The sequence below is a fragment of the Sander vitreus genome, chromosome 6 (genome assembly GCF_031162955.1).
Source record: "Sander vitreus isolate 19-12246 chromosome 6, sanVit1, whole genome shotgun sequence".
Classification (NCBI taxonomy): Eukaryota; Metazoa; Chordata; class Actinopteri; order Perciformes; family Percidae; genus Sander; species Sander vitreus.
The window spans coordinates 31662419-31689100 of NC_135860.1; the positions used below are offsets into that span (position 1 = coordinate 31662419).

The following is a 26682-nucleotide window of genomic DNA, read 5'->3' on the forward strand; positions in this document are numbered from 1 at the left end:
CCTGGTGGCCCAGATAGAGAGAAGAAAGTTTGGGGAGGACAGGGAGAGGAACAGGCATATGGACACGTGTCTTGTAAAATCATACAGTGATGTGCTAATGCAAATTAGGATTGCACTCCTTGCTGTCCTTGCACTTGCTGCCTGAGTAGTTACACTCCATATGTCCTAGTCCGATAGACCTAGACATGTGACGCCGTCCCGTGGAAAGCAACATGAAAACCACATAATCTGACAGTTTTAGAAGATTTAGCATTTACATGGTGTGCACATGAATGTCAAATCAAATCTGTGTCACAAAGGCAAAAACATCAGAATTCAGGATGCTATGAACATGAGATGTGAGAGGAACCTACAACCTCTCAACTCACTTACAAGTAACACTCCTGTGGCTTAATAATGTAATTCAAAGCTGGATAGCAGTCGCTTAGGCATCCTTAATTCTGTATGTTATGTCAACGCCTGCATGTGTAAAGCTCACAGGGATCATAAACAGTCAATGACGTCTGGGACTACCACAGTAAATCTTTTCACATGAACGTGACCTTTAACATGACATATGCCTCTGTGTATTTGAACACACAAACACACACACACACACACACACACACACACACACACACACACACACACTCAGAGCCCGCATTAGTTCTGAGCAACGTTCAGCCCCGACAAAACGTAGCAACATGTTTTTTTAAACTAAAACGGGTGTGCGTAGAACACCTTGTGTGTGCGCAAGCGCTGTGCCTTTTTATTACCACAAGTTTACAGACACATCACTGCTGATTGGGTGTCACTTGTAACACAGCCACTTAACAAGAGACACGCCCACAAAACAAGAGAAAACATAACTCAAAGCCTGTTGAACACTGTTTAACACTGTCCCAAGGATAGATAGATAGATAGATACTTTATTCATCCCGAAGGAAATTTTAGGATCCAGTAGCTTAGACAACCATAACACAACAAACACATATACACACATATATCACACATACTTAAAGAATAAAAATAAAAATCACTCACAGAAATGCAATGACCATGATAAGGTGCTATGGTAGCAATGGTGATAGTGCAAACGTGAACAGTGCAGGGAATGTCGTTCAACCAGGAAACTGTAGCAATTGGGATTGAACGTGATGATGTCTAAACTCCTTACTTCTCGTCCTTGACCGAACAGCACCATGTGTTCCCAATGAGGAGAGCGAATGATGAGAACGGGGCTTTACCTGAACGGATGGGAGATACCTTACTGTGGGCACATGTGCTGTATGTGCTATACAGCACAGTATTTGTTTACAGGGATTTGTGCATAGTTGCTGGCTGGGTTTGTTGCATGTTTTATTTAACAGAGAGGTTGTTCAAAATGCTGAATTATGCAGAAACTGTGTTCTGTATGTTGATTATCAGACATGAATTAAGGATGGAGTCACGCGTGTGTGTGTGTGTGGGTGGGTGGGGGTGGGTGTGGGTGTGGGCGCGTGCAAGGGGTCACACCTTGAAAGTCAGCTGCATTATTTCCTGTCGGTGGTGATTAACATTGAACCCTAGAGCAACAACATGCTCTTAAGACGTGTCTAAAAACATTAAACTGACAAATATCCAGCTGTTATGTAAGCTAAATGTAATTTTAAGAATTAAATGTAAAGTAATGATCCCTTCTTGCAAGTGTGCCCTATGTAGTTTTAGTTAGATTTGCTTTTGTAAACATAAATTGCATGTCATTTTTTCACAACTGTATGTTGTGTTTGCTGTGTATTTTATGTTTGTTTTTAAGACCCACGGCACCAGTCCGTTCTCTACACAGACAGGAAAGTAGTCATGTTAAATTAATTAATTTCATGTTTAACTTATAAAGCAGTTGAAACTGGGGGTGGAACGGTACATGTATTCGTATTGAACCGAAACGGTACAGGCGTCCCGGTTTGGTACATGAATTTACACGGAGAATACACGGTATAAAAATAAATAAAACTTGCGTGCAAATTAATTAATGTAATGCGGAACTAATGTAATGCGGAACTACTGTTATACGCGGGCTCTAGGGACACCTAATCTGTAGCCCTGCCTTAGCTCTGAAGCTAGCCGAGCTCCGCCCCACATGCAGTTTTTTTGTCAGGTCGACGGTCCAGTGAGTGAGTCAGAGATAGCAGCACTAAAGGACGAGTATGGCGAGTGGTGGCGACCAACAAGAGTTAGAGGACCCGCCGGCCTCTTAAAGGCAGCTACACACCGGGCCTTTAATCGGCCGTTGGACAGTCTGGCGAGGTCAGTGACTCGAGTCTGTTCGGTGTGTTCATGCTCAGTCGGAGACAGGGCAGTCGGGACTCACCCAGAAATGACGAGCGGGATGACCGTGACTAAGCTTCTCAAAATCTGAGGAAAATCTTTTAAACTGACCTTTGTTGATCTGAAATGAAGACAGATTCAGCAACTGCACGGCCTATTTCTCGCTTAAAATGTTTTCCGAAACACGTTTCGGTGAACTATTTTAGTACAATATGAGATCGTAATCTGAATGAGTCGCCATTAATGGCCGGTTGAAAAATCCAAAATCCGGAAGCAGCAGCCAGACCCACGTGATGCATTCGTCCAATCAGCTGCCGGTTTTCATTTTTTGGGCAACAATACAGATTAGCGCCGCCTGCTGTTATGGAGACGTATTACGTCTCGTCGCTTTGTGTTCCGAGGCATTTATTTGACCCAACTCTGGGACACTGATCAGTCCAACTGCCTTTTCTGCCAACGGTCGGCCGTGTGGTTGGTCTGTAACGGCCTTAAGATCGCTTGTTTGGGAAAACTTCAAGACTGTATGGCTGCAGCCTGGAGCCTCCTATGTCATGCCCTCTCGTCTCATGCCATCCTGCCTGGTGCCGGTGTCGGGTCAGTTACAGTAGTTCAGGCGAGAGAGTGGTGGATAAGACGAGTACTGTGTGTCGGCATTGTTCAGCAGTTGTCGGGTATGTGAGTGGAAATACATCTAACATGCTAACACATATCCGACGCCATCACCCAGATGTGCCAATCACTGGAACGAGACAAAAAACAACCTGCTCAAACAAAACAACAAGTTCTCCTCCCTACAGTGCTTAACCAGCCTTTAGATAAACATACAAATAGGGCCAAAAGAATCATTGAAGCAATCGGAATTTACATGTCATCTTCAATGTGCCCATATTCACTCGTAGAGGAACCTGGCTTCAAGTATTTGCTGTATGTACTCGAACCTCGTTACAACATGCCATCCCGTATTTTTGTTGTTGTTGTTATTCTATGTAATTTCCACTTTCATAAATAAGAGATGCTGTATTTTCATAATAGAATTGTCTTATTTTGTTTACAAGTTACAGAAGGAGTCTGGAGATGATGTGGGGTACTCTTTGTTTACTGGTTACATCTTACTTTACACACTTCAGGCTGTTGCAGCTAGCTTAGAGGAGAGAGACTGTATGACACTAGGTGGTACAGCCTGAGACATGCACAATAATTCAGCATTTTTTTATCGAACCAAACCGTGATGTCTGAACCAAGGTATGGACCGAACCGTATACTAGAAGACTTTGAGCAGACTTTGAAAAGAATAAAGTCTGACACCATCTCACATCTAAAGACAATCATGTCACAAGACTGTCATAATATGTAAAGACTGGGGATCTGGCAGGGTCACATATTGCAAGACTACAACTACCTAGATACATTTCGGAAAATGTAAACGTGCTAGCTAGCTACCGCTAGCGTTAACTGGTAACTTAAGTGAAAGTTGGCCTATTATCTGTTCTGCCGTACATGCAGATGAATGTCTCCAGTACCCGGAGATCCGTGTTTATCCGCCGGTAAAACTCCTGTCGGAAGAATTCAGAATGGTTGAAAATTGGAACTTTCCCTCTTTAGCATTTAGGTTAGCGCGGCACTGGCAACCATAAACACCACTGTCTCTAGCCGTTTGCTGCTTCCTGTTTGGTGCTGGAGGGACACACAATAATATCGATAACATCAAACACGTTTGATTTTTGTTGAAAAAGACTGACTCGGACTGAGTTTTATGACCACCTTACACCAAACGACTGAGACGACGGATATATATATGATATTGGAAATTAGTCTGCGACATTGGAATCGCCTGAAAAGTTGTTTGGTGTAAGGTGTTGAGTTTAAAAAAAGTAAAAAAAACAATGCTGATCTTTGATATCAATGTATCCTACTTTTATGTTTTGATGTATTCACAATGTACGCTGCAGCTGAGTTAGGCAGGAAAATTCCATCCCAATCAACATATTGCCCTCTGCAGCTTATTGTGGTAATTAGATCATGTCTGTCACTTAGCATACAGGAGGACGCTCTTTGTTCACACGGCAGGAAGAACTCTGTAACACTTGCACTACTTGAAGGTATCTACATAAGAGTGACATGACACTGTCATGAACACATGACACTGTCATGACACAGTCATGACACATGAACCCTAACCCTAACCATAACCTGTCATGACAAAAAACGAATGACACTTACTAAAAAAAGTGTTATGTCATAAACGTTTGACTTGTTTATAATGTTTATGACACCTTCATGACAGTGTCATGTCACTCTTATGTAGATACCTTCAAGTAAAGTGTAACCAGAACTTTTGTTGTCTCTGTCTGGGGGCCATATGTTGATTAGATTAAGACCAAAAGACTAACTGTTAGGATCTTGTTTGTGACCGGAAGTCATCTCAAAACACATTGATTTGGAAATAGCGCCTTCTTTTGTGCAACGACGGACCAATGGAAAAAGTTTTCATCCAAGGAACCGCCCACAACTTCAAGGGACTATATTGGTGAAACTGAGAAATGTTTGGGACTGTAAAATGTAGAACCACGAGGGGAAATATATCTTGCAGTCGTTATTAAATCTTTTTGTTCATCTTCATTGGACAACGCCTCTCCTTTCTCAAATTCAAGAAAAAGCAACAATGGTCGTCATAAGTTGTCAAATGGTGTAGTCTTTATTTTCCAGCATCACTGCTGACAGAACACTGTCTTACCTTAGCTTGTAAGCTACAGTTACCAGCACAGGGTTGTTTACATTGTTGCTCTGTGCCCTGCCAGCTCAGCTGTCAATCAAACACTTACACTGGCCCGCCCACTCAGTGGCTCAGAGGCTAGGGAGCACTTCTGATATTTCCCAAACTACTTATAGTTTTTCTTTTTTTTTCTATCAGTAATAACAAATAATAACAGTAATGTGAAAATGTCTTTGACAATGATTTTTGACCGCAAAACAGTAATTTCATTCACCCGATATTATCTTTTCACAGATGTATAGGCGCATATGTCGGCTGATAAGTAACAAGAAATTGCAGCACAGAAAAAAGACAAATATGTTTAAGATCATTTATAAACTTTTTCACAATTACAATGTCCAGAGAGCACTGATACGTTTATTTCTTACAGGAGTCACTATCTTAGTCAAAACTCAGTAATAACCAAATGTAAGGGATCCTTTAAAAAATGTGTATACATTTGTTATGTGTTCGAGTAAAACACTTGATATGATTTCCTGTTACAGGAATTTTTAAACTTTGGTTCTAGATTTTTGAGGCCGATACCAATTACAATATTTAAGCTGGCCTCTACGTTTAATTCCAATAATATATTCTGAAGCCAAGTTGATCTACTTAATCATGCTGGAGATTAATCAGCGACTGTAGAAGTTCCAGAAATTTACCGGTATTTATTGTTTTAAATGCAACTTCATCTCATTTTTTTTGTCTTAAAGTAGGAATGCTGTTTCTCCCTCGAAATGTGTATGCTGTTCTTTCATCTTGCTTTTGTAAGAGTATTTTTTTACTTGGAGCCTCCCAGATGATCTACGACTGTAAACTAACACGGCACACGAGAGCATGAGATTTGTTTACCCAGTTCTTTTAAATGGAGCTGATAGCATTGGTGTCACGTTCCCTGAGGTGCTTCACCGTGGAGCGAGGTAAACATAACAGATGTGAACTACAGAGTGGATAAACTCATTAGCAACTTATGATTAAACAGGTTCACATCTGCACTTCCATTTTTGGAGGGCACTGAATTAGAAAACAAGTATTTATGTCAGCAGCTATTAGGTCAAATGCAAAAAGAGTCTGTCGGTTTCCATCTAGGACACCACGCAGATATCAATACTGTGTGTGTGTGTGTGTGTGTGTGTGTGTGTGTGTGTGCGGAGGTCTTTACTTAGATGACGTGTGTGTGGTTTGCGCGGAGGTCTATACTTGGATGACCTGTGTGTGTGTGTGTGTGTGTTGAGGAGCAGAAGTCAGCACACTTGTTTGTTTAGGAAGTTAGTGGGAGATTTGCGCTGATGAATTAATGGTGGCAGAGCAGTGGTGCAGAAGTTGCTCTGGGGGGAGAGAGAGAGACAGCGAGGGAGAGCGAGAAAGCGAGAGAATGGAGAGAAGTTGCTGCCTCCATCCCGCCGTGCTCGACTCCCCGCATCTAAAAACCCAGCTGGGGCAGACTGGCGCTCGCTCGGTGGTGGTGGCGTGGGGTGAGGAGGGGAGGAAGGAAGGGAAGGAGGGAGAGTCAACATGACAAGGACAAAGCAAAGACAGCCATAGGCCTGTTTATGTTGTGATGGGAGGGAGCAGAAGTTATTATTGGGTGGGGGGAAAAAATCAATTCACTTATGTACCAGGATATCTTTTTGTGACGGTTTTTACAATTGATTCTTATCCCCTGAATCGATATTTTGGTATTTATTTTTTGTCACCAATGATTCACCTAAATATGTTCTGTTTACACGGTACCGCTGACGGCGACTACATATTTCCAGCAGAACCGAGCGAAAGCACACAAAGTACAGAAAATCCATGTTCTGTACTTCATTACAAATGAAATAAATGTCAGACTGACTGACTGACTGACATGTGATGTGCATTCTTCTTAGAAAACAATCAGCTTTTAAAAATGTCTTTTGAAAAAAATGTTTTTTGTTAAAGAAGGAAAATAAAATCGCAATACTCAATTACTCAAATCCGTAGAATTGCATCTTGCGGACGCGTAGTGTTAATTTCTGAAGACGCGCACACCCTACTGTACGCTCCAAAGTAACGCTGGATACACGTGGCAGCCATCTTACGCACGCAAACGCGTAGTTAAAAGCAAGTATATCGGCGCCTTTAGAGTTCACGAATGTATTAACAATATGGAAAACGCCTTTATTCTTTTGGTCCACAACTAACACTGATCTCACAGAGCACCAATACAAGACCGCATGCATACAAATCCATACTCCACAGTGTCCTACAGCACTAATGATGGACGGGTATTAGTGAGTAACTGTTTGTCAGCCATAATTAGAGTCTCAATCCCATACGATAAAGAAAGGCCTGTGTTGGAGTGTGTGTACGCACGTAGGAGCCCCATCTGTCTAGCAGGTCACCCACATGGTTTCAGTGTTTACTGCTGGCTCAGGAGCTGAAACAGCTTAGCCTCTGTATAGAGCCCAGCATGAACGGCCTTGTGCTATAGTCAATGCACCTGGAGAGTAGAATTCCTCTGCTAGTAATGTGAGGTGTGATAAACTCAAAGTTGAATAGTTTACAATGCTATTCTGACGATTTTTACTCTTTTTAAAAAAAAGAAAAAAAAAAAGAAAATTGTTTCTGCATTCAACTGTGCTCTATTCATTCTACTGACAATGGTTGCGTATCAGTAATGACTTCCGTCAAGGATGTTTGGTTGCCTTTTTGCTGAAATTGCTTGTTTTTGACTAGGCAGTAAATGTATACATATTTATTAGTGAGGCCTGAAAGTTGTTCATTTTCAGCCTGGTTTGTGATTGTAAGTGATGTGCAAAGCAGTTATTGGAGAAAAAAGTGGTTACAAGAGGGCCTCGCTCTCTCGACTTATGTCATTGTGAGCAATCGGAAGTCTTGGGAAATGGTAATGTTCGCATTTGAATGGTTGATCTCTCTTCTTAAGAACCCTGTCCACCGCAGTGACAATTGTTCTTTTGATGGACTGACATTTCAGCTGGAGATCATCATTCAATTGAAAAGCTTTTTTATCGAGCTGGGCGTCAGCGGTGTGAGGAGAAACAGCATGGCCACTGGCATAGCAGGAGCAATTTGAAGATTTGGGCAGAGGACTAGATTAGAGGATGTTGAACTGGATAAAACTGTCAGCAGCATCTACTAGACCTGCTGAAGCACCAGTACAAGTACAGTTTGTTGCAGCCTCAGGGCAGCACACTCTAAAACTCAAAGAATCACTCCACGAAAGTGTTGGATCGATTAGCAGCTTGTGCACTTTTTGTCCTCTTAATCCCTCTGTTTCCGCATATCTCTCTGTTTTCCTAAACATGTATAAAATTTGCAAAGAGGGAGCCCTGCCTGCTATTAAAAACGACACACACCTAAACACTACAGCTGTAAAATTAACAAATGTAGGCCTCTCTTTGCTCAGTTCTGTTGATTCTGTTTTTGTTCTATAAATGTATTTTATTATATTTACATATTTATCCATGTTTTCCAATTTTATTCTTTTTATTTTATTAATAGCCTATGATAATAAGTGGTCACATGCTGCTTCCAATCCTCCAGAGGGGGATCCTCCCATCAAATGTCTGATTTTTATGGATAGACAAGAGCACAAACCCTGAGCTATCTTCCACTCTCAAGAAAAACCTACCTGCTTGCTGTGCAACCCCAATTACCTTAAGGGCCCCTCAAGCACAGCATAGTCAGCCGTTAAAGAGTGCACCAAAATATTATCTTAAACCTGATTCCATCAGTTTGTGTTGCTAATTAACATTGAAGCAGCTGGGCAGTTCATCTTTATTCCTTTGACGATACCTTATTGTGAGGGAGGCGGGTTTACGGACGCCGAGCTGCTGGAAGCTAACAGATGTCCCATATGAGCTGAGCTGTGTGGGGAATATCAAGTATAGCTGCCTGCTTGCTGCTAGTTGGCTGCTGTAGCAGCAAACAGGCTGTTCACTAAGTGCTGCCCGGTGGGAGAGATCAGTCATCTCTCTCTCTCTCTCTCTCTCTTAGCCTAGCCTGACACCATACTGTATGTCGCATCATGACCTGTAGTCTCATTTGGTCAGGCGTGACTATTCAACTTCACTATAAGTCGCCAGATTCCTTCAGTCTAATCACTAGGCCTGTCACTTCTTCAAAATATCAAGTTAAAACAAGTAAGAACTTGTTTAAAGGAATATGAAGACAATGGAGTAGACGCGCTGCTGGGTCTGTATATCCTGAAATCGAGTAATTGAAGATTTGAGTTTAGTATATAGCCTATGTTCACATATTGTGAATTTTTAAAAGATTGAATATCTACTTTTAAGTAGGGCTCCAGTACGTTATAGGGGTGTGTGTGTGTGTGGACTCCTGGGATAAAGCTGCTGTATAAATTCAGTCCGTGTTTCCATATACTGTACATCTTTAGGTTTTAATGGAGTCATCAGTGGTGTCTTTTCAGCCATGTTATAGCATGTTAACTAATACAGCCGAGGTGATGAGGCTTGTTGTTGTCTAGATAGAACAAGAGGGTGTACAGGGCGTATCATCCATTAAAGCTATAGTAGGCTCCACCTTCAGTGTGCACCGACTGATATGGGAGACTTCAATTTCCGATTTCATTTATCCCGCCCACATTTAAACCAGATATCCTGTCGTTTTTTCGTTTGAGGGTTGCAGGCATCGTCGGTGTGTGGTAGGTCAGTGGCAGGAGGCCACTAATAATTGCAACGCAGCTGCAATAAGGCTTTCCTCGCCATTTTCAAAACAAAATGTAGGTCAGACGTAAGTGCTGTTGTGCTACTATTAATAATAATATGTTAGAATATGAAAGCTTTTAAGCCTTAAACATTTCAAGCGTTTATTTCTGACTTTTACTTGAGGCATACAACGTTGCTTTATGTTGGATCAAACCTTTTAATAGTAATGATATGCAATAAAAATGAGTTTGCATACGACAGCAGTTTAACTTCATCTTTGCTTGTTTGAGTAATGGCAGGCACATTAGAAGAAGTCTGCAGAGCTTGAAGGACATTGTTAATTTGATAAACATGGAAAGACTCACGGTTTTTCATTATTTCATTTATTATTAGGGCTGGGATAAAATAATCGATTCTCCAACTACAATCAGTCTTTGTTGGAGTGATTGATTGAATAAAATGATACTTTTAAACAAAAATTTGGGGGGGTCAATTCTTAATGTAAACATTACCTTGTGCATTATTAAAAACATATTTGAGAGTTGCTTCTTGCTTGTACAATTTACAGCATAAGTTCTCTGAGGATCTCTTTTTATATCCAAGCCAAAATTGGTATTGTAATTGAATTGAATCGGAAATGTAATTAAATCGGGACCTTATGAATCGGAATCGATTCAGGAAATCATTGCCAATACCCAGTCCTAATTATTATTATTATTATTATTATTATTATTATTATTATTAGGGCAGATATCACGATATGCTTGACCAAATACCTCAATATCGATATTGCGACGATATTCTAGGGTTGACAAATGGTCCTTTAACAAAATATCTTCACACTTAGATTTTAGATAAATAACCATCAATAATATGGACATAATGTCTAAGTGGGGGAAAAGCAAATAATAGAACAGCTATAACAGTCTGGTAAGTAGAGAAAAGTACATCACTTTACTGTAATGCAGCCTTCAAAACCAGGAAAAGACAACACTTATCACGATATTACGATATCCAATATCTAAGACGATATCTAGTCTCATATCACGATATCGATATATTGCCCAGCCATAATCCCCAGTAGTAGTAGTAGTAGTATTAGTAGTAGTAATGAATAATACATTTGACTGGAAAGCATCACATGCACTTTTATCCTGTGTTTCTGTACTAAGTTTGGTGCGAGTCCATTCAGTGTGATTGACAGCTGCCCAGAGACCTCCTGGAGGCTCTGTCTTCATTCGCCATGTCCATCACAACTGTCACTTTGCATTTAGGAGCTATTCCTTCTTTTATAGACGGTCTGACACTGTTGTCTTGTTTTTGTTCTGAGAGACTTAAATCCGGCCTCTGGCACTCCTTATGTCATCCCTGCATCTTTTTTCTTATTGAAAGGCTAGGTAGCTGCCAAAGACCCTGATGTTTTACTATACTTTTAACTTTTGGTATTGAAGAAGAATCATAATTTCCTTCGAGTGAAGTCTGCTGTGGGGTTTGTGTTTGATTGTGAGAACTTCTTGCAGATTACCATGTTAGATTCATTAAACAAGACAAGCTCCCATGTCCCCTGCATTTTCGGCTTTTACATCAGTTTAATTGTGTCACACACTCGAGTAAGCTAATGTCTGTGCTCAGTGAATGTCAGTGAGTCGCAGAATGTGCCGAGCGCTGCCAAGTAGTGCCTGCTGCAGAAGGGCATCAGGTTGACCAGATTGAGCCAATCAGCCTGCCAACGGACAATATGGGGTGAGAAAGAGAGAGACAAAGACAGATGAGAGGAAAGTGGGAAAAGAGGAGAGAGAAGCAGTTGATTCTAGACAGTGAGACAGAGAGGAAGGTGTGGGTGGAGATCAGCCCAGGTAACTGCAGCCACAGCTCTGTGTAAAACAGGCCCAAGTGCAGAACAATAAAACACATCCCATGAATACACATCCTGATTTATAGTTGACCCATTACAAATATGTCCCCTTAACAACGTCCAGGATGTATGTGACCTGATCAGCTGGTGCCAGGGCCACCAGTGGTGACAGATGTTGCTGCTTCCAGCCAGTCACTGCTCTCTTTCCTGCAATGAACAGATATACAAGTGAGAGCGCTGGCTGACAATCGCTGCATGACTGTGCATATGACTGTGTAAAGTTTAGTAGAAAGGCCGTACTAAACATGTTCAAAGATATTAGGGCTGGAATCTGAATATTTGAGTATTTGACTATTCGTTCAAAGGGTAGGATATCAATTTGGGGATTTGACTATTTGGTTGTTGTTTTTTAAACGTGCATGCAGGTAAAAATTCACTGGGGGTGTTTTGTTGGGATTAAGCTGCTTGCTTGATGTTCGCTAGCCGCTGGCTAATTTATGCAGCACTATGTCTACCCTCTCAGCCGAGAACGGAGAAATGTTGAGTTACAAGCGAGCAGTCTGATGTCTGTAGAGGTCTGTGTGGTTACACTGTATCAGCCTGTTGTCGTTTTCATACAATTCGATAAAGGTAAAGATAATATATAATGCCAATACAGCGAGGCAGCCGCTGGCTGAGCATTCATTTACAAACACTGCGTTGGTCGTCACTTGTCAGACAGTCCGTAAAAACACAAGCATTTTTATTTTTATTATTTTATAATTTTTTAATGCCTGCCACAAAAAGTTGAGTCCGAATCAACTTTTGGTAACATTTGCAACCCGACGTCAACCTGCGGTGGACAACCATGTAACGTTTACTGGCGGCTATCAGACTCGTCAGCCACGAGTCCCGTAACGTTACTGTAAAAAAAAATCAATAAAAAAAATCAGTAAAAAAAAATCGGTGTCCTGCAATAACAAAGCAGTCGTTTCATCTCTTGCTTGAAAAAATCATGTTTTTTAAAGTGCCCATATTATGCTCATTTTCAGGTTCATGATTGTATTTAGAGGTTGTACCAGAATAGGTTTACATGGTTTAATTTTCAAAAAACACCATCTTTTTGTTGTACTGCACATTGCTGCAGCTCCTCTTTTCACCCTGTGTTCAGGTCTCTGTTTTAGCTACAGAGTGAGACATCTCACTGCTGTAACATCTCTGTTGGGAGTCGCACATGCGCAGTAGCTAGGTAAGCTCACATCATCTAGCTAGCTGTTTGTTTCTCCAACTTCAGTAGTACAAGGCAGGATTAGCCGGGAGACTTCTTCTAAACGAGGGCACACTTCCCACTTTGCGTGGAATATCTGCAGAACAGGGACATGGAAGTAGTTCTTTTGTAGATTATGGTGAACTAGTGTGTGTTGTAGCAGTGTTTTGCCATTCAGAACAAGCTAGTATGCTACGGTTAGCCACCTCGTTTCTGCTAGTGACGTAAAAAGCCGTGCAGATTTTGAACAGCTCACCCGGAGACTGAAGGCAGGACACATTCAGAAACCGTATCTCACTCAGAACAGCATGGATGTTTTTTTTTTCTGAGTTTGTATGCGTGTGGGAGCATCAGAGACACAAAATAACAACCCAAATCCCAGAAAAAGAGATTTTTTTTTCAGAATATGGGCACTTTAAGTATTGAATTAGGACATGTTTAGCATGCTTAACAATGTCCCAATTTGGCAGTAATTCCAGGTAAATGGAGACAAAGTTTAATTGCTACACCACCAGTTCTAATTATTTACCAAGCTGGCTTTTCTCCATTGTTGTACACGCAAAAATGTTGAAATTTGTCAAAAGGGAAACATAGTTTGGCATATGAAGAATAAAGTTTCCAAAAAATAAGTAAATAATGAATTAATGTTGACTTTGACCTAAATGGAGCCGTTCTTTAAAGAAATATCTTTGGAAATCAGATCATTGCTTTATGATTCAGCTAAACTAACAATCAAAACTATCAAATTGCAATCTTCCCAGGAGACTTTCAACAAATCATTAGGAAATGGAATCAACAGATCTGTAAAATAAAGTGTTCCCCAAACATTTGATCAGCTTCTCAGAAAGTTGAACTCAAACGGTAAACAAAAAAACAGCAAGCTGGAATTGCCTCCACACGGCTCTCACAGACCATTTCCCAATACGTGAAATAGGCTTACCTACGTTTTTTCACGGCCACGTGCACTAACATTCACGCAAATCCGGACCAGCTATCAAAGCACAGAACAGAGAAGCTTGAATTACAACACACAGAAGGAGTCTGACTTCATTCTCTACATACATACATACATACATAGCAAATATTTCTTTGCTGCTATATTAATGTTCTGAATGTCCAGTACAACCCTTTTTTAAAGTAATACTGATCTGGCGTGAGATGTGTGTTTCACTACAATTTAACTTTTCTCTACAGTAACACTTAGTGTTCTCAGATTCTACATTAATTGTAGCAGTTGGTGACTGTGGGAAACTCTATATTACATTTTCGTTGCTCAAAGAGATCTCTGCATGTTATTCATCCTAACAATTGAAATGGAATGTGGGCAGCCAATAACTGATAATTAAAACTCTCCTTTCCATCTCCGCTGTCTTGCCTGCCTCTCCTTCTCTTTTCCCCCATGAGGATCTAACGTGATACTTAACACGCTGCTGAAAACTGCCAATACTAAGAACACATCTCTAATTTCTGCACCAACACAAACCACAGTGGCATGACGTTGCATTCACTTCTTCCGCTGACCAATCGTGCAGCTGCCTGTCGCCGACACTCGGCAAATGACAGCACGAGAGCAGGGCTGAGGCTAGCAACGAGGAGGAGGAGGAGGGGGAGGACGGTGGAAAACCGCAGTAACAGACCCAGGGCCCCGCGGATACTTACTGAATCAAATGCTGAAGGCTGTGTATGATTGAGCTGCAGAGTCTGACGGAGTGTGTTTGTGTTTGTCGCCAAGATGGGTACAATGAGAGCAAGCGTGCCTGCTATTTTTGTCCGTACGTGTCTGTATTTGCTGCTTGAGTGATACACAGAGAGCCAGAAAGTGATGGAGGAAAAGCATGTCCCGGAGTCAGAGCCAGACACTTAATGAAGCAGCGATTAGTTTTTTTCTTCTTTTTTTCCCTGCCCGCCTTGTGTCAGCTAAGATAATTCCTCTGTTAGTCAAGTGAAAGGCCGTGGCTGAGGGGTGTTTCTGTGTGATATTGATACATTTTAGAAAATGAATAGCAGCCTTTTCCCCCAGCTCTGTGCTTATTAAACTGTTAATTTATGGGCCGGTTTTTGATCAAAATGGAGCTGTTTGACATTGTTGGCAGATGCTGCCAAGTGATGGAGGAATCATTAGACGTAGCTCAAAGGCTGGTTGGTTGGTGAGGCCTTATGTGTGCTGGTGCCTTCGTATGTTGTTGTTTTAGTGTGTACTCTGTGTGTTTGGGAGGATTTTATTTGCCTGACACTGCTCTACCACAATCAGCCGTGAGGTCACTCAGTTTCCCTAGTTCTATACTGCGGCTCAGTCTTGTCTCAGTAACAGATCTCACTTCCTTATAACAGTGTAACAACAAAGACTGAAACACGAACAGACCTTCTGATCTTTTTATTCTCACATCCACCCAGGCTGCAGGAGCTGGCCTCTGTCTGCCTTCACCGGTGGCAAACAAAAAAGCGAGACATAAAATAAAAGTCAAAGAGAATGTTGTGGGTCTCAAAGATTTCAGCAAGCGTTTGCTGAACAGGAGATGTGTCAGGGATGAAAAATAACATTAAACCAGGAATCCAGCTGAGGAGGTAATGCAAAATGGAAACCCACTCAGCGAGGATAACACTGCGTCTCAGTAATGGGAAGTCTAATGTGTTACATAACTAATAAAGGAGAGGAGTGTTGGGTTTCACTTTTTGATTGCATTGTTCAACTCCGGCTCAAGGACTGGCTCGTACAGTAACGGATGCTTTCAAACAGCGCATTCAAACTCTCAATAACAAATGTTTGGTTGTAAAAATCCACACAGTCGCAGCCGAATCCACGATACAGGAATAGTGCAGTTGCAGGTTATGACTTTTCAGTTCATTTGACTCTGTATGTGCTTTATTTGTGGCTGGCATTTAGCTGCTACTCTCACCACGTTGACCCGGAGGCGGGGCTAAGTTTAAAGCCTCATTGGTCAAAAGTGCCACATAACCCCTTTGACACAGAATTGCTGCTCTGGCATTTAGCGAGGGCAGATGAGCGTAATGCGGCGTACAGCTCCATACATCATTATGCGGAGGTGTCCAATAGCTGAGCAGAGAGCAGCGAAGTCCAGCCGTATTTCATTAGGCTTCGGGATGCAACAGAGGGCCATATTAACATGCATGGCCACAGGTTGTTGTTGCCCTATCCCTCTTTGTGTGCCAGTATCAGGAGCCCGGCTTCAGTCTGACAGCCTTTGACGGCAGCTTCTTATTAAGCTTTAGCTATAGTCCAGAGTTGTCCGGTTGTTTTGTTATGACTGCCTGCAGTCACCGAAACCCCTGCAATCCTTTTCAAATAGCAATTTAATACAAGCCTGATGGATGGTGTGAAGACAAGAGGCTGTTGACAAGAGATGATTAGCAGATAGTCTGGAGATTACTCCCTCGGGATCAGAAGCCATCTCATGTTCTTGTTTGTAAACCTAATGAGTCCTCATCCGAGTTGAGGATGCCTTACTATATATGTATATATAACTATTAACTCATAACTGATTAAACAAGTCTGGAAAACAAAGTGACTGGTGGCTCGGGCAGGGTATGGAACTTTAATGTTTCCGTTGCACAGACTATTTAGATCTGTCAAGCTTTGTAGTCTTCTTTACTTGTTCTTTGATCAGTTTACACATTTTCGAAATCAAAAGCTCTCCATTTTTTGCCTGGTATTTCTGCTTGTGTTTGGACATTTACCTTTTCTTTATATTCCTCAAAGTAAGGTTATCAGGAAAGTATCATCTTGGTATCAGACCTTGGGTATCGTATCAGATGTGAAACCATACCCAGCCCTGTGGGAAGACCGATCTGTGTAAATATACATGCAGACAGGAAGCTAATTCAGTATGCAAAGGGCTAAAACATGAAGTATATTTCCTTATGACATAGTTTACCAACCAACAACATGATGAAGACTTTGTGAAATTTCTTTCGTTTCTTTGATGCATCTTTAAGATACGAAAAAAAGGGGAAAGGTGGCGTACAGTTGGTTTATGTGAGATTCTAGTTGCTGAATTCAGCTGCTTAAGCTTGAGTGCTTGAGTGGTGAAACTTAACCAGACCTTAAAGTTGTGGCCCGAAATCCAAAATGATGAGCTGAAAGACACGAAAACGCTCCGTAGAGCTGAGGATGAACAGCAGTTGGGTGATATTTGTCTGTGGGTTTGTCAAAATGTTGTTATAAAAGTATTGATTAGTGCATTTTAAAGATATAAAAATATCTGTTCTTGCAGTTTGGGGAGAAGGATATGTACAATGCACAAGGACAACATCATCTGCCCACCTTGAATACCTTGCAACGGCTTGATAAAGATATGAGATCCTTGAACATTAGTCACCAATTCTTTCTTATCCCAAAGGGACCTTTTTTGGGGGGGGATTCTTTGCAATAAATGAATGTGATAATGTTTTTCCCTCCCTTTTTCTTTTGAGGTTACATAATCAGCATTCAGAGTATTGGCACTGGTCATTGTGCTGCCAGCATTGTAACAGTGTATTACGTCAACCCAGCCTTCCCCTATAGTCTTTATATAGCACGGCATTATATCTGCTGCTGTATGTAAACACCAATTCCCTGAAAAAAAGTTATCTTGTAGCTGCAAGGCAAGCATCGAGGAGGGGAAGCAAAGAGGAGGAATGGAAGGCAATGCAAACGCAGGCCCCTTTTTTTCTAGGTCTAATCCCTCTTAGTAGGAGAGCGATAAGCTTGTTTTGACTCAGCCCCCAATTTCCTGTTGTTTATGCATCCTTTGCCAAACCACGTGGATCCCAGTACAGTCGGATTATTTTAGTGATGCCAGTTTGGCAGGGCTGCAAATATAGGCCTACCACTGCCTCCTGGCCCAGGTCAAATCATAACAGCGGGGTAGAAAACAAAATGCCTCTGCTTCTGTTTGCCTTCATTTTTCCCTCCCTCTATTCATATTTGTGTAAGCATTTGCTCATAGATAGGAATCTGTCAGAGTGTGGTGGCTTTGTTGACGCGTGCCTCTCATTCCTCTCTGGTGCTCATGAGCTCTTTGCCTGCAGGGGAGATGGAGATTGGTGCAATCACAGCTCAGGACGAAGCCTGTTTACCCAGAGGAAAAAAAACATCCCAACGTTGAACCAATGGCATCGCGGGCAGCCAGTTCCTCACTGGTGTGAGAGGAAAAGCCTCTTAATCTTGCTGCAATTTCCCACTAGGGCATTTTTCTGGGTTTCACAGTTAAGAAGGATGCGTTTGTGGTTTGGTGTTCTCGCGGATTTCAGTTAGGTTGTGAAACACTGCGCTTCCTAACACAGGACTACATGGAGTCCTCTACATACACTACACATTGCATTTGACGCTGTAAATTCCTAGTGTTTTTTTTTTTGGTCACACATACCAATCACACTCCTAATAATTCCGATTGACTGTGCAACTGGGAGTAATTTGTCTTGCACAATTTGACATAGGCAGTGCCTGAATTGGACCAAAAAAGCAGCCAGCTTTGGCATGACATAATCATTGCATGTGTCGAATCTTCACAGTGTCTGAAAATGATGTTATGAATCAAAGGATCATTCCATTTGGGTTATATGGGGGTACTGAATGTCTGATTTTACATACAATTACTTGGTTTGTCCCAATAAATCTCGATATATAGCCTACTTTGGTCTAGGCCTGCACGATTTAATTTTTAAATAACTTTGATTTTTTTTGTTGATTTTTAAAAGAAAATGTAATTAATTGCAGCAAGCGCTGCAATGCTATAGGTGCCAAAAAAAATGATGTTTGGTACTGCCAATTTGTTTTGTTTTGTCATGGTTCATGCGTGCAATACACATTACACATTACACTTCGAGAAAGGGGGAAATCGTGGTAGAGAATCGTGATGTCAATTCTAAGCTAAAAAATCGTGATTCATATTTTTTTCCCACTTTGGTATAAATATCATCCTATTAACAATACGGCTAGTGCCGGTACACGGTACTGCTGAGTACTGGCCCATTTCAGGCAATGGACACGTGAAGTTTCCAATCACACTATAATGACGCTCTTTGTTTGGAATTGTGTAGCCCCTGTGTAATAGGTTTGAATCCAAAATGTTGCCGTTTTGGCTTGTATTGGTCGTCATTACAGTACACTTAACAAGTTAATGGAAACCTGCGGAGAAAGTCATGTTCTTAAGTTAGATAAGTGATAATGCTCATTTGTTGCTCCATTAACAGCAACAAGAAACGGAAGCTACTGCAGACTGTAGCTGAAGTAGGCACATGACATTACAGCTCCCATGGTTACATAACCTGAGTTGTGATTCCGTAAGCCCTGTAATGTTGTCCCCACAGCTGAGATGTACATGAGAAAGGACTATGCTGACCACAAGTCAGCTCTTAGCAGGGTCACAACTTCCTAATGGGGCCTAATGGTTTGAAAAAATGAAATCTGAAATCAAAAATGAAGGGGCATTAATGGCATCCTGTACAGCATCTCTACAGCGTTTTGCAATGCAGTTGACATACTTTTGTGTGAACATGACTTCTGTCCCTCGTGGGCCCACACAGGTGATCTGTGAGAGCCTGTAACCTGGACATTGTTACAAGAATACAAAGCCTGGGGCAGTAGCAGATTTTGGCACCACGCAGCCTGTAAGCAGAAGAAAATGCTGACCCAACAGTACATATACTGCAGCAAGAAAAAACAAACCAAGCTTTACTGGACTAAAACTCACCAGTGGGGAGCTGAAGGTGGAATGTGTCTGGACAGGGAGGAGAAAAAACAAGAACTATCATCTGCTGCTCGAATTGACAGCAGGTTACAGTGGTGAGCCTGGGATCTAAGTCACAGTGTCAGTAGTCTCGCTTTGCCAGACCTTCCTCCACAGCGCTGCGGAGGAGGGTCTGGCTAGTCCACACAACATTCCAGGATGGGAGAACAACGTGCTCTGGTTTATTGGCATTTCTTTAAACCAATCACAAGTGTCTTGGGCGCCGCTAAGCACCGGACACAATGACGGTGCCTCTCCAAATTGGCTCAGGAAGGAACTTGTTTTGGTGGAACATGTACGCTCATAAGTTGTGTCGTGAAACAGAAAACTCAGATTGGACAGATAGTCTAGCTAGCTGTCTGGATTTACCCTGCAGAGATCTGAGGAGCAGTTAACCATAGTCCTCACAAATCCACCAGAGTATAGAATGCCAAAACAAAGAAAGAGGAAGGTAACGGACATCCAGCCGAAAATTAGGGACATCTGGCGGAGTTTCAGGCGGCACCTGAACAATCCCAGAAATGAAACGTTGTCGATATAGACTAGTGTCAGTGGCAGTTTACCTCAATGAGCTCTGTAACTGTTAGCATTCCCATGATAAGACAGTCCATTCTGCTGTTATAGACCCAGTAGTTACAAGAGGATTTAGTTTCTTACATTCTTATATAGTTGTATTTTTCTAACCATTGTATTCACAATGTTAGCAAATAATGTGGGCAGTTAGATTTGTTTCCTTGTCTCATCACATTTCAAACTTTTGGGCCTTCACTGAGTGATCAAAGTTTATATCACAATTGACTTTGAACAACAGTAAGGTGGCATAATGAAGATTATTACACAACTTTGTTGAATACTTGATTCTGATTGGTTAATTACGGCGTTCTATGGCCTGTTATTTTTGTATAACAGACCAAACAGGTGTTCTAATCATAGGAGGACCATTTTTAAATCAATAAAATCGTTTTTAAATCAATATTTGTGCTCATACAGAGCTCATAGCTGGATCAGCGGATCACAAAGGGAGAAAGAGGGTGGAGGAAACAGGATCGCTAACCGCGCTAATGGCACCAGTGCAAACAAAGCATTAGTTAACTCCGGGGTGCGATCTGTGAAAAAAAAACGGGGGGGTTTGATCATGCATAACAAAACAAAACATGCAATAATTAAATCCCCCTTGCAATACCATGGCTATAGTGCCAGGCATGCCAAACACTTAAATATGCACTTCAGTATTCAATGGAAAACACAGCGCTTTCAAGTCGGAGAGCGGAGTTCACTTCGCGGTGAAAACAAAATACTTTCACCCATGAAACACTTATTCGTTCCTCAGGAGTGTCTTAATCCAAACCACGATCTTTTTCCTAACCTTAACTAGTCAATTTGGTGACTAAACTTAAGTGTTATCACCGCATGATGCTCACCTTTTCTGGCTAAACTCCACTACCAATGGCCCCTAAAAGGACCGTTATCTGGCGGTGCCTGTACCCGGCTCACAGTCACCTTTTGGCGGCCAAACAACCGGTGGTAGCCGGCGTCACAGAGCTCTGTAGCCGCTCTGATTTTATCGTTCTATAGCACTATAGACTGTTCATGTTACAGTTTACTTAGTTTGAAATACTTCTATTTTAGGTATATAATGGTCTATTGGTGAAGTAGCGTTGATCACTTTGAGGGGGGGGGATACATTTTGTTAGGGATATGTAGACCAGAAAGGGGGAAATCCCATGCATCCCCCCCGAAAACACCCACCCTGGTTAGCTCCATAGTTGGCTCACTCACCGGGGCGACCTGGTATCCGTCGAAGAAATGTGGTCATCAGCGGTAAAGTTAACCGTCACGACGGAGACACAGGCGTCATCAGCGGTTAACCTATGTATGAGTAGCTGAGTAATAAGCGGGATTATGTAGAGCAACATACATATCGAATGGGCACTCTTGTTCTTTTCGTCTGGATCTTGAACCTGTTTTGTTTTGAACTCGATCTTGAAATAACTTGGATTTGACTGAAAGTGGTCTTGACAGCCCTGCATAGAACTCCGGTGATACAAGACATTCATCCGTAGTCGTTAAGGTTTGAGGATTGGGGTTCCCCCAAGCAACGCTGTTTTAAATCTAAGAGAGCACAATTTAAATTTTTTCAGCGAGTCACTCTGGCATTCAGTAATGATGCTCATTAACTATGCCCTTGTAGCTGAGCTGCACCAATCACATCGGTGTATCTGATATAGGCGGGCCAGAGGCCAGCTAAACAGATGAAGACAGTTTAATCTACCAGCTAGCTCCTCTGGTAGCTAAGAGTTTAATCTACCAGTTAGCTCCGCTGGTAGCTAAGAGTTTAATCTACCAGTTAGCTCCACTGGTAGCTAAGAGTTTAATCTACCAGTTAGCGCCGCTGGTAGCTAAGAGTTTAATCTACCAGTTAGCTCCACTGGTAGCTAAGAGTTTAATCTACCAGTTAGCTCCTCTGGTAGCTAAGAGTTTAATCTACCAGTTAGCTCCGCTGGTAGCTAAGAGTTTAATCTACCAGCTAGCTCCTCTGGTAGCTAAGAGTTTAATCTACCAGTTAGCTCCGCTGGTAGCTAAGAGTTTAATCTACCAGTTAGCGCCGCTGGTAGCTAAGAGTTTAATCTACCAGTTAGCTCCACTGGTAGCTAAGAGTTTAATCTACCAGTTAGCTCCCCTGGTAGCTAAGAGTTTAATCTACCAGTTAGCTCCCCTGGTAGCTAAGAGTTTAATCTACCAGTTAGCTCCCCTGGTAGCTAAGAGTTTAATCTACCAGTTAGCTCCGCTGGTAGCTAAGAGTTTAATCTACCAGTTAGCTCCCCTGGTAGCTAAGAGTTTAATCTACCAGTTAGCTCCACTGGTAGCTAAGAGTTTAATCTACCAGTTAGCTCCTCTGGTAGCTAAGAGTATGGGGCTCTGGATACGTCATCCCGTGTATTGTTGTGATTGGTCGTAGTGTTTTCCAATTGCGTGCAGTGAGATTTTCAAATGCATGCTTGGTGCCTCTCCTCAAGTTGGGCCATTTTCATTACTCAGTGCCAGACCCTTAATCTTCCGGATTTGGATCTGGATTTCCAGGCTAATGCACAACAGCAAATAAGTTACTTTTGTGAGTTCAGCCTCCGTAACTAAATTTGTATTTGATTGAATGCTGCTATAAAAAGGCATGAATGAACTGCACACATGAACATTGATGTACTGTTCACACACACACACACACACACACACACACACACACACACACACACACACACACAGTTTACCCATCTCCGTTTCGATCTTTCTTTCTAAGACACAGGGATTTTGTTCCTTCCATTTCATTTGATCACTGACACACGCAAACAAACATATTCTGTTTTGATGCTGTATGGCCTTGTAGCTCAGTGAAACCGAGCTAGAAGAAGGGCTTCTGCTCCATTGACGAGACAGTAATTAGTACCAACTCCTAAGGGAGTGGAGATAGACTTCACGCAGCTTGAATCTCTCTCTGTCTCTGTGTCTGTCCTCTCTCTCGTCCTCCACAGCCATTAACAGTAGTTCTCACTCATTCTCCAACCTTATTGTGTGGCAGCCACCAACTGATTCCTCAAAATAGTCATTAGCACAATCTGGCATATCCAGCTAACTTTGTCTGCCTTTCTTCAGCTTTGTGAAAACTTCCATTACATACAGTTCTGTATAAAGAAAAGAATTGCAGCCCATTAAGGGCTTGTATTTAGTTTTGGTGAATATATTTGTAGAATAAGGGTCAGTGAGTGTGTTTCTTTTAGACTAAATAGACTTTGGGGAACACTTCTGTGAAGCAGAACATAATTTCTTCTGGTGTTTATTCACAGCTCAGCCTACTCTGTTTGCATCCTCCTCCGGACTGTTTGGGTTTGTTTGATATCGAAAAAACACGGACACACACACACACACACACACACACAGTGATGGACAGCATTTCCATGGAGATTATGCATTTTCATTAGCCAGTTAGACACTGTCATGTGTGCTGCTTTGGTCCATCAGGGGATGGGCACTTGGGTGAAATGGCCAGAAAGATTCTGTTCGCTTCAGCAGTTTCGCTGGAATGATTGAAAGTGTGTGCGAGGGAGCGGAGTGCTGGGAATCTTGTCTTGCTGTTTCAGGACTTTTTTCAGACTACAGATACTAGATAGTGTTTCAGAAGCCATTTTCCCTTTTTTTTGCACCCAACAACAATCTTGTTTTTATTTTATTATGTGTCTGTGTGTTAGTGCATCTGTGCATTCTGTATGTATACGAGTGAGTATGAGAACATATGTAAGTGGAGAGACCTGCTGCTGAGTGTTTGGGGATTACCTGCTTAGATTAGCCCAGTGAACGCATTTATAAACCCAAACCCAGGATCTTGTTATCCTTTTAATAAGCTTTGAGGAGTTGTCATAGGCAGATTTGATTTGACCTTCCTGCGAAAGACGGTGAGCTAGGAATGTTGTCATTCTAGACTGTGGCTGACGTTTTAATTTAGAAATGCTGTTTTGCAAACGCTACAATTTGAATCGATTGTATGAAGACTATATATACAGTAGAGACAATGATAATTCCATTAATTAATAGTACTAATTTACACATGTAAATGTGGATAGTGAACATGTGAATAGCCATTAACAGTGAATGGCTATTGCAGAAAAAAAGGGATTTGATTTGGGTGCCATGGTAGCTCACCTGGTAGAGCAGGCGCACATATATAGGGGTTTACTCCTCGACGCAGCAGCCGCAGGTTCAACCCCGCCCTGCGGTCCTTTGCTGCATGTCATTCCCCCTCTCTCTCTCTCCCCTTTCATGTCTTCAGCTGTCCTGTATAAAAAAAAATAAAGGCCTAAAATACCCCAAAAATATGATTTCATGAATTTTGGAAGGGGAACCCTAACCCTAGTAAGAAAGAAGTTAGTTTACCAGACCTCTGTAGGGCGCTCCTCATGTCTACGTCACGTTAGCATTTTAAAGCTATATTACCTGCTGCTAGCATAAATCACGCAAATCTTTTGGTGCATTCCATTTGAACTCAGAAGTCGTAATTTACGAGTTCTCAGTCTGAACTTTTAAGTGAAACGCCCAGTGAAGTCGGATTTCTGACTCGGAAAGTCAGAGAACCTCACAGTACCCCAAGCAAAGCCTCAAAATCCAACATGTATGCTCTGTGCATCAACAGTAGAGAAAGCTGTAGTAAAATGCAGTTGAATAGCACCTCTGTCTTATTTGTGTCTCATTAAACCAGTCGTACACACAGTACTGTCCAACTTCTAGCTGTGGACATGTTGCTATGCTGTTTGTATACACAAAAACCAGTGTAATGTGTTATCAGCTGGTATTGCTAACAATGGCTAACCTGGCTAGCGCACACCCCACTCTGAAATAGTTTTTTCCGACTTGTTTTACTGGAACATGGTCAACTCGGGTGTATCGTAATTCCCAGCTCTGACTTCCGAGGTAAATGGAACGCAGCATTTAACCGAACTCTTGGTTGTCCAGTTGCATTGTGGGTAATGTATACGCCAGGTTTTGAGAAAGAAGAAGAATGCATGGAATAAAAAAAGATATCGCTGGTTCTGCTGCATCTATTTTGATCCTTTTTTAACTGTCCAACTTAGGTTCAGGATGTTCTAGCACTGCAGTGCATCGGTTGAGTACTCGTAAAGCATAGTAAGTCCAAAAGCATTGAGTTCCAAAGTTTAGGAACCATAATGTCACGATTTGATTTTCGTTTTGTTTAGACCCCAAGGCAGATTCAGACACTGGCACACTGGATTTGGAGTACAACATTTTTTATTTGGCCTAAGCCGAACTTGGTACTTGCATGTGGATAGTGAAATGGCGGGGTGGCTATCCTGGTGGAAGCAGATGGCGCCTGGTGGTGGGGTGCTGGTGCTGGCTGGTGAGTATCCGCAACAGATCAAACTATGTTTCTTCGCTGGAGTTTAAGGGCCTGGAGAGGTACCACATATGAGTGAGAGCCCAGTTTCTTATATTTAGCTTGATGGTTGATGGGAATCAGGTGTGCCAGGTAGTGATTGCTGAGCCACACCCCTGCTGAGAAGCGTGCGCGCGCACACACACACACACACACACACACACACACACACACACACACACACACACACACACAGTAGGTCTCTAATGTCGATGGGTGTCTGACAGGTGAAAAGAGTGTTTCAGTAGTCTAGACAGGATTAAATGAAAGCATACATATTCATATGCAACATTTTCACCATGACAGACTGCTATACATTTGCTCCAACATTTGTTCTTCTGGTTTACTGAGATTTAGTATCCTGCAAGGTCTTAACTCGTGCTGTCGTCCTCCAATACTCCCCAGCTTCATCCTTTTTTACTGTAGAGAGACTCTGAGCGAGAAGAGCAGTGCTACTAAATTCACCCTTAACAAGGGTGTGATTAGCCTATTGATTCTTTCTCCAAACTTCCTTGAAAAATTGTCTCGCATGATTACATTTCTGTGACACAGCACAATTACATCAACAACCTCCGATGCGAATAAGCTTTGATTGGCCTGCCTTTGAACGCAACATTTCCCACTGTGTATATGTATTCACAATGACATTGGCACATCCAATAGTTTTCAGTCTCGCAAACATAACATGAATGTGGTTTTATTGTCCCCCTACAGACTGAAGCAGAAGTCACAGTCGGTGGATATTGCCAGTCAAGGTTTCTCCCCGACTCTGGTGCCAGCCTCACCCCTCAGCAGAGCTTCACCACCTGTTGCCAAGACAACGACCGCCCTCGCCATGCAGGAGTACAACACTACCAACTCCCAGCGCCGCAGCCCCCGGTGCGGGGAGCTGAAGAGAGGCTACACCATAGGTAAATGACACAGAGACGGAGGGTATTTTTCTTTATCAATGCATACAATTATCCCAAACATCAATTTCCCAGCTGGTCAAGGAATTCAAACCAACAACCTTCAGTTACATTTCTCCAAACTCTAGGCTAACTAATAATGCAATGAAACGTCATGTAAAAGCATCCATGAACTCATGTTGTAAACATGTTTTTTTTTTTTTGCCTAAAATACATTATTAAAGGGCAAATTTGTCTTCAACCTGGATCCTGGTTTCCTGTTTTTGTGTCCTAGTGACTGATGGGGAAACTTCAATCTTTGAAATTGGTCC

The 26682-nt window shown here is 42.0% G+C and overlaps 1 protein-coding gene across 5 annotated transcripts in view; it reads left to right on the plus strand.

Annotated features, from left to right (window-relative positions):
* oxr1a (oxidation resistance 1a) overlaps positions 1-26682 on the plus strand; it is a 232130-nt gene that overhangs the window by 77901 nt on the left and 127547 nt on the right. For 3 of the 5 annotated variants that reach the window (XM_078253730.1, XM_078253733.1, XM_078253734.1), the window contains exon 1: positions 26149-26374. In XM_078253730.1, coding sequence (XP_078109856.1) covers positions 26149-26374 — 226 coding nt within the window. Of the gene's footprint in view, positions 1-26148; positions 26375-26682 lie in introns of those variants that run through there. The other 2 variants (XM_078253735.1, XM_078253731.1) reach the window with 1 other exon arrangement.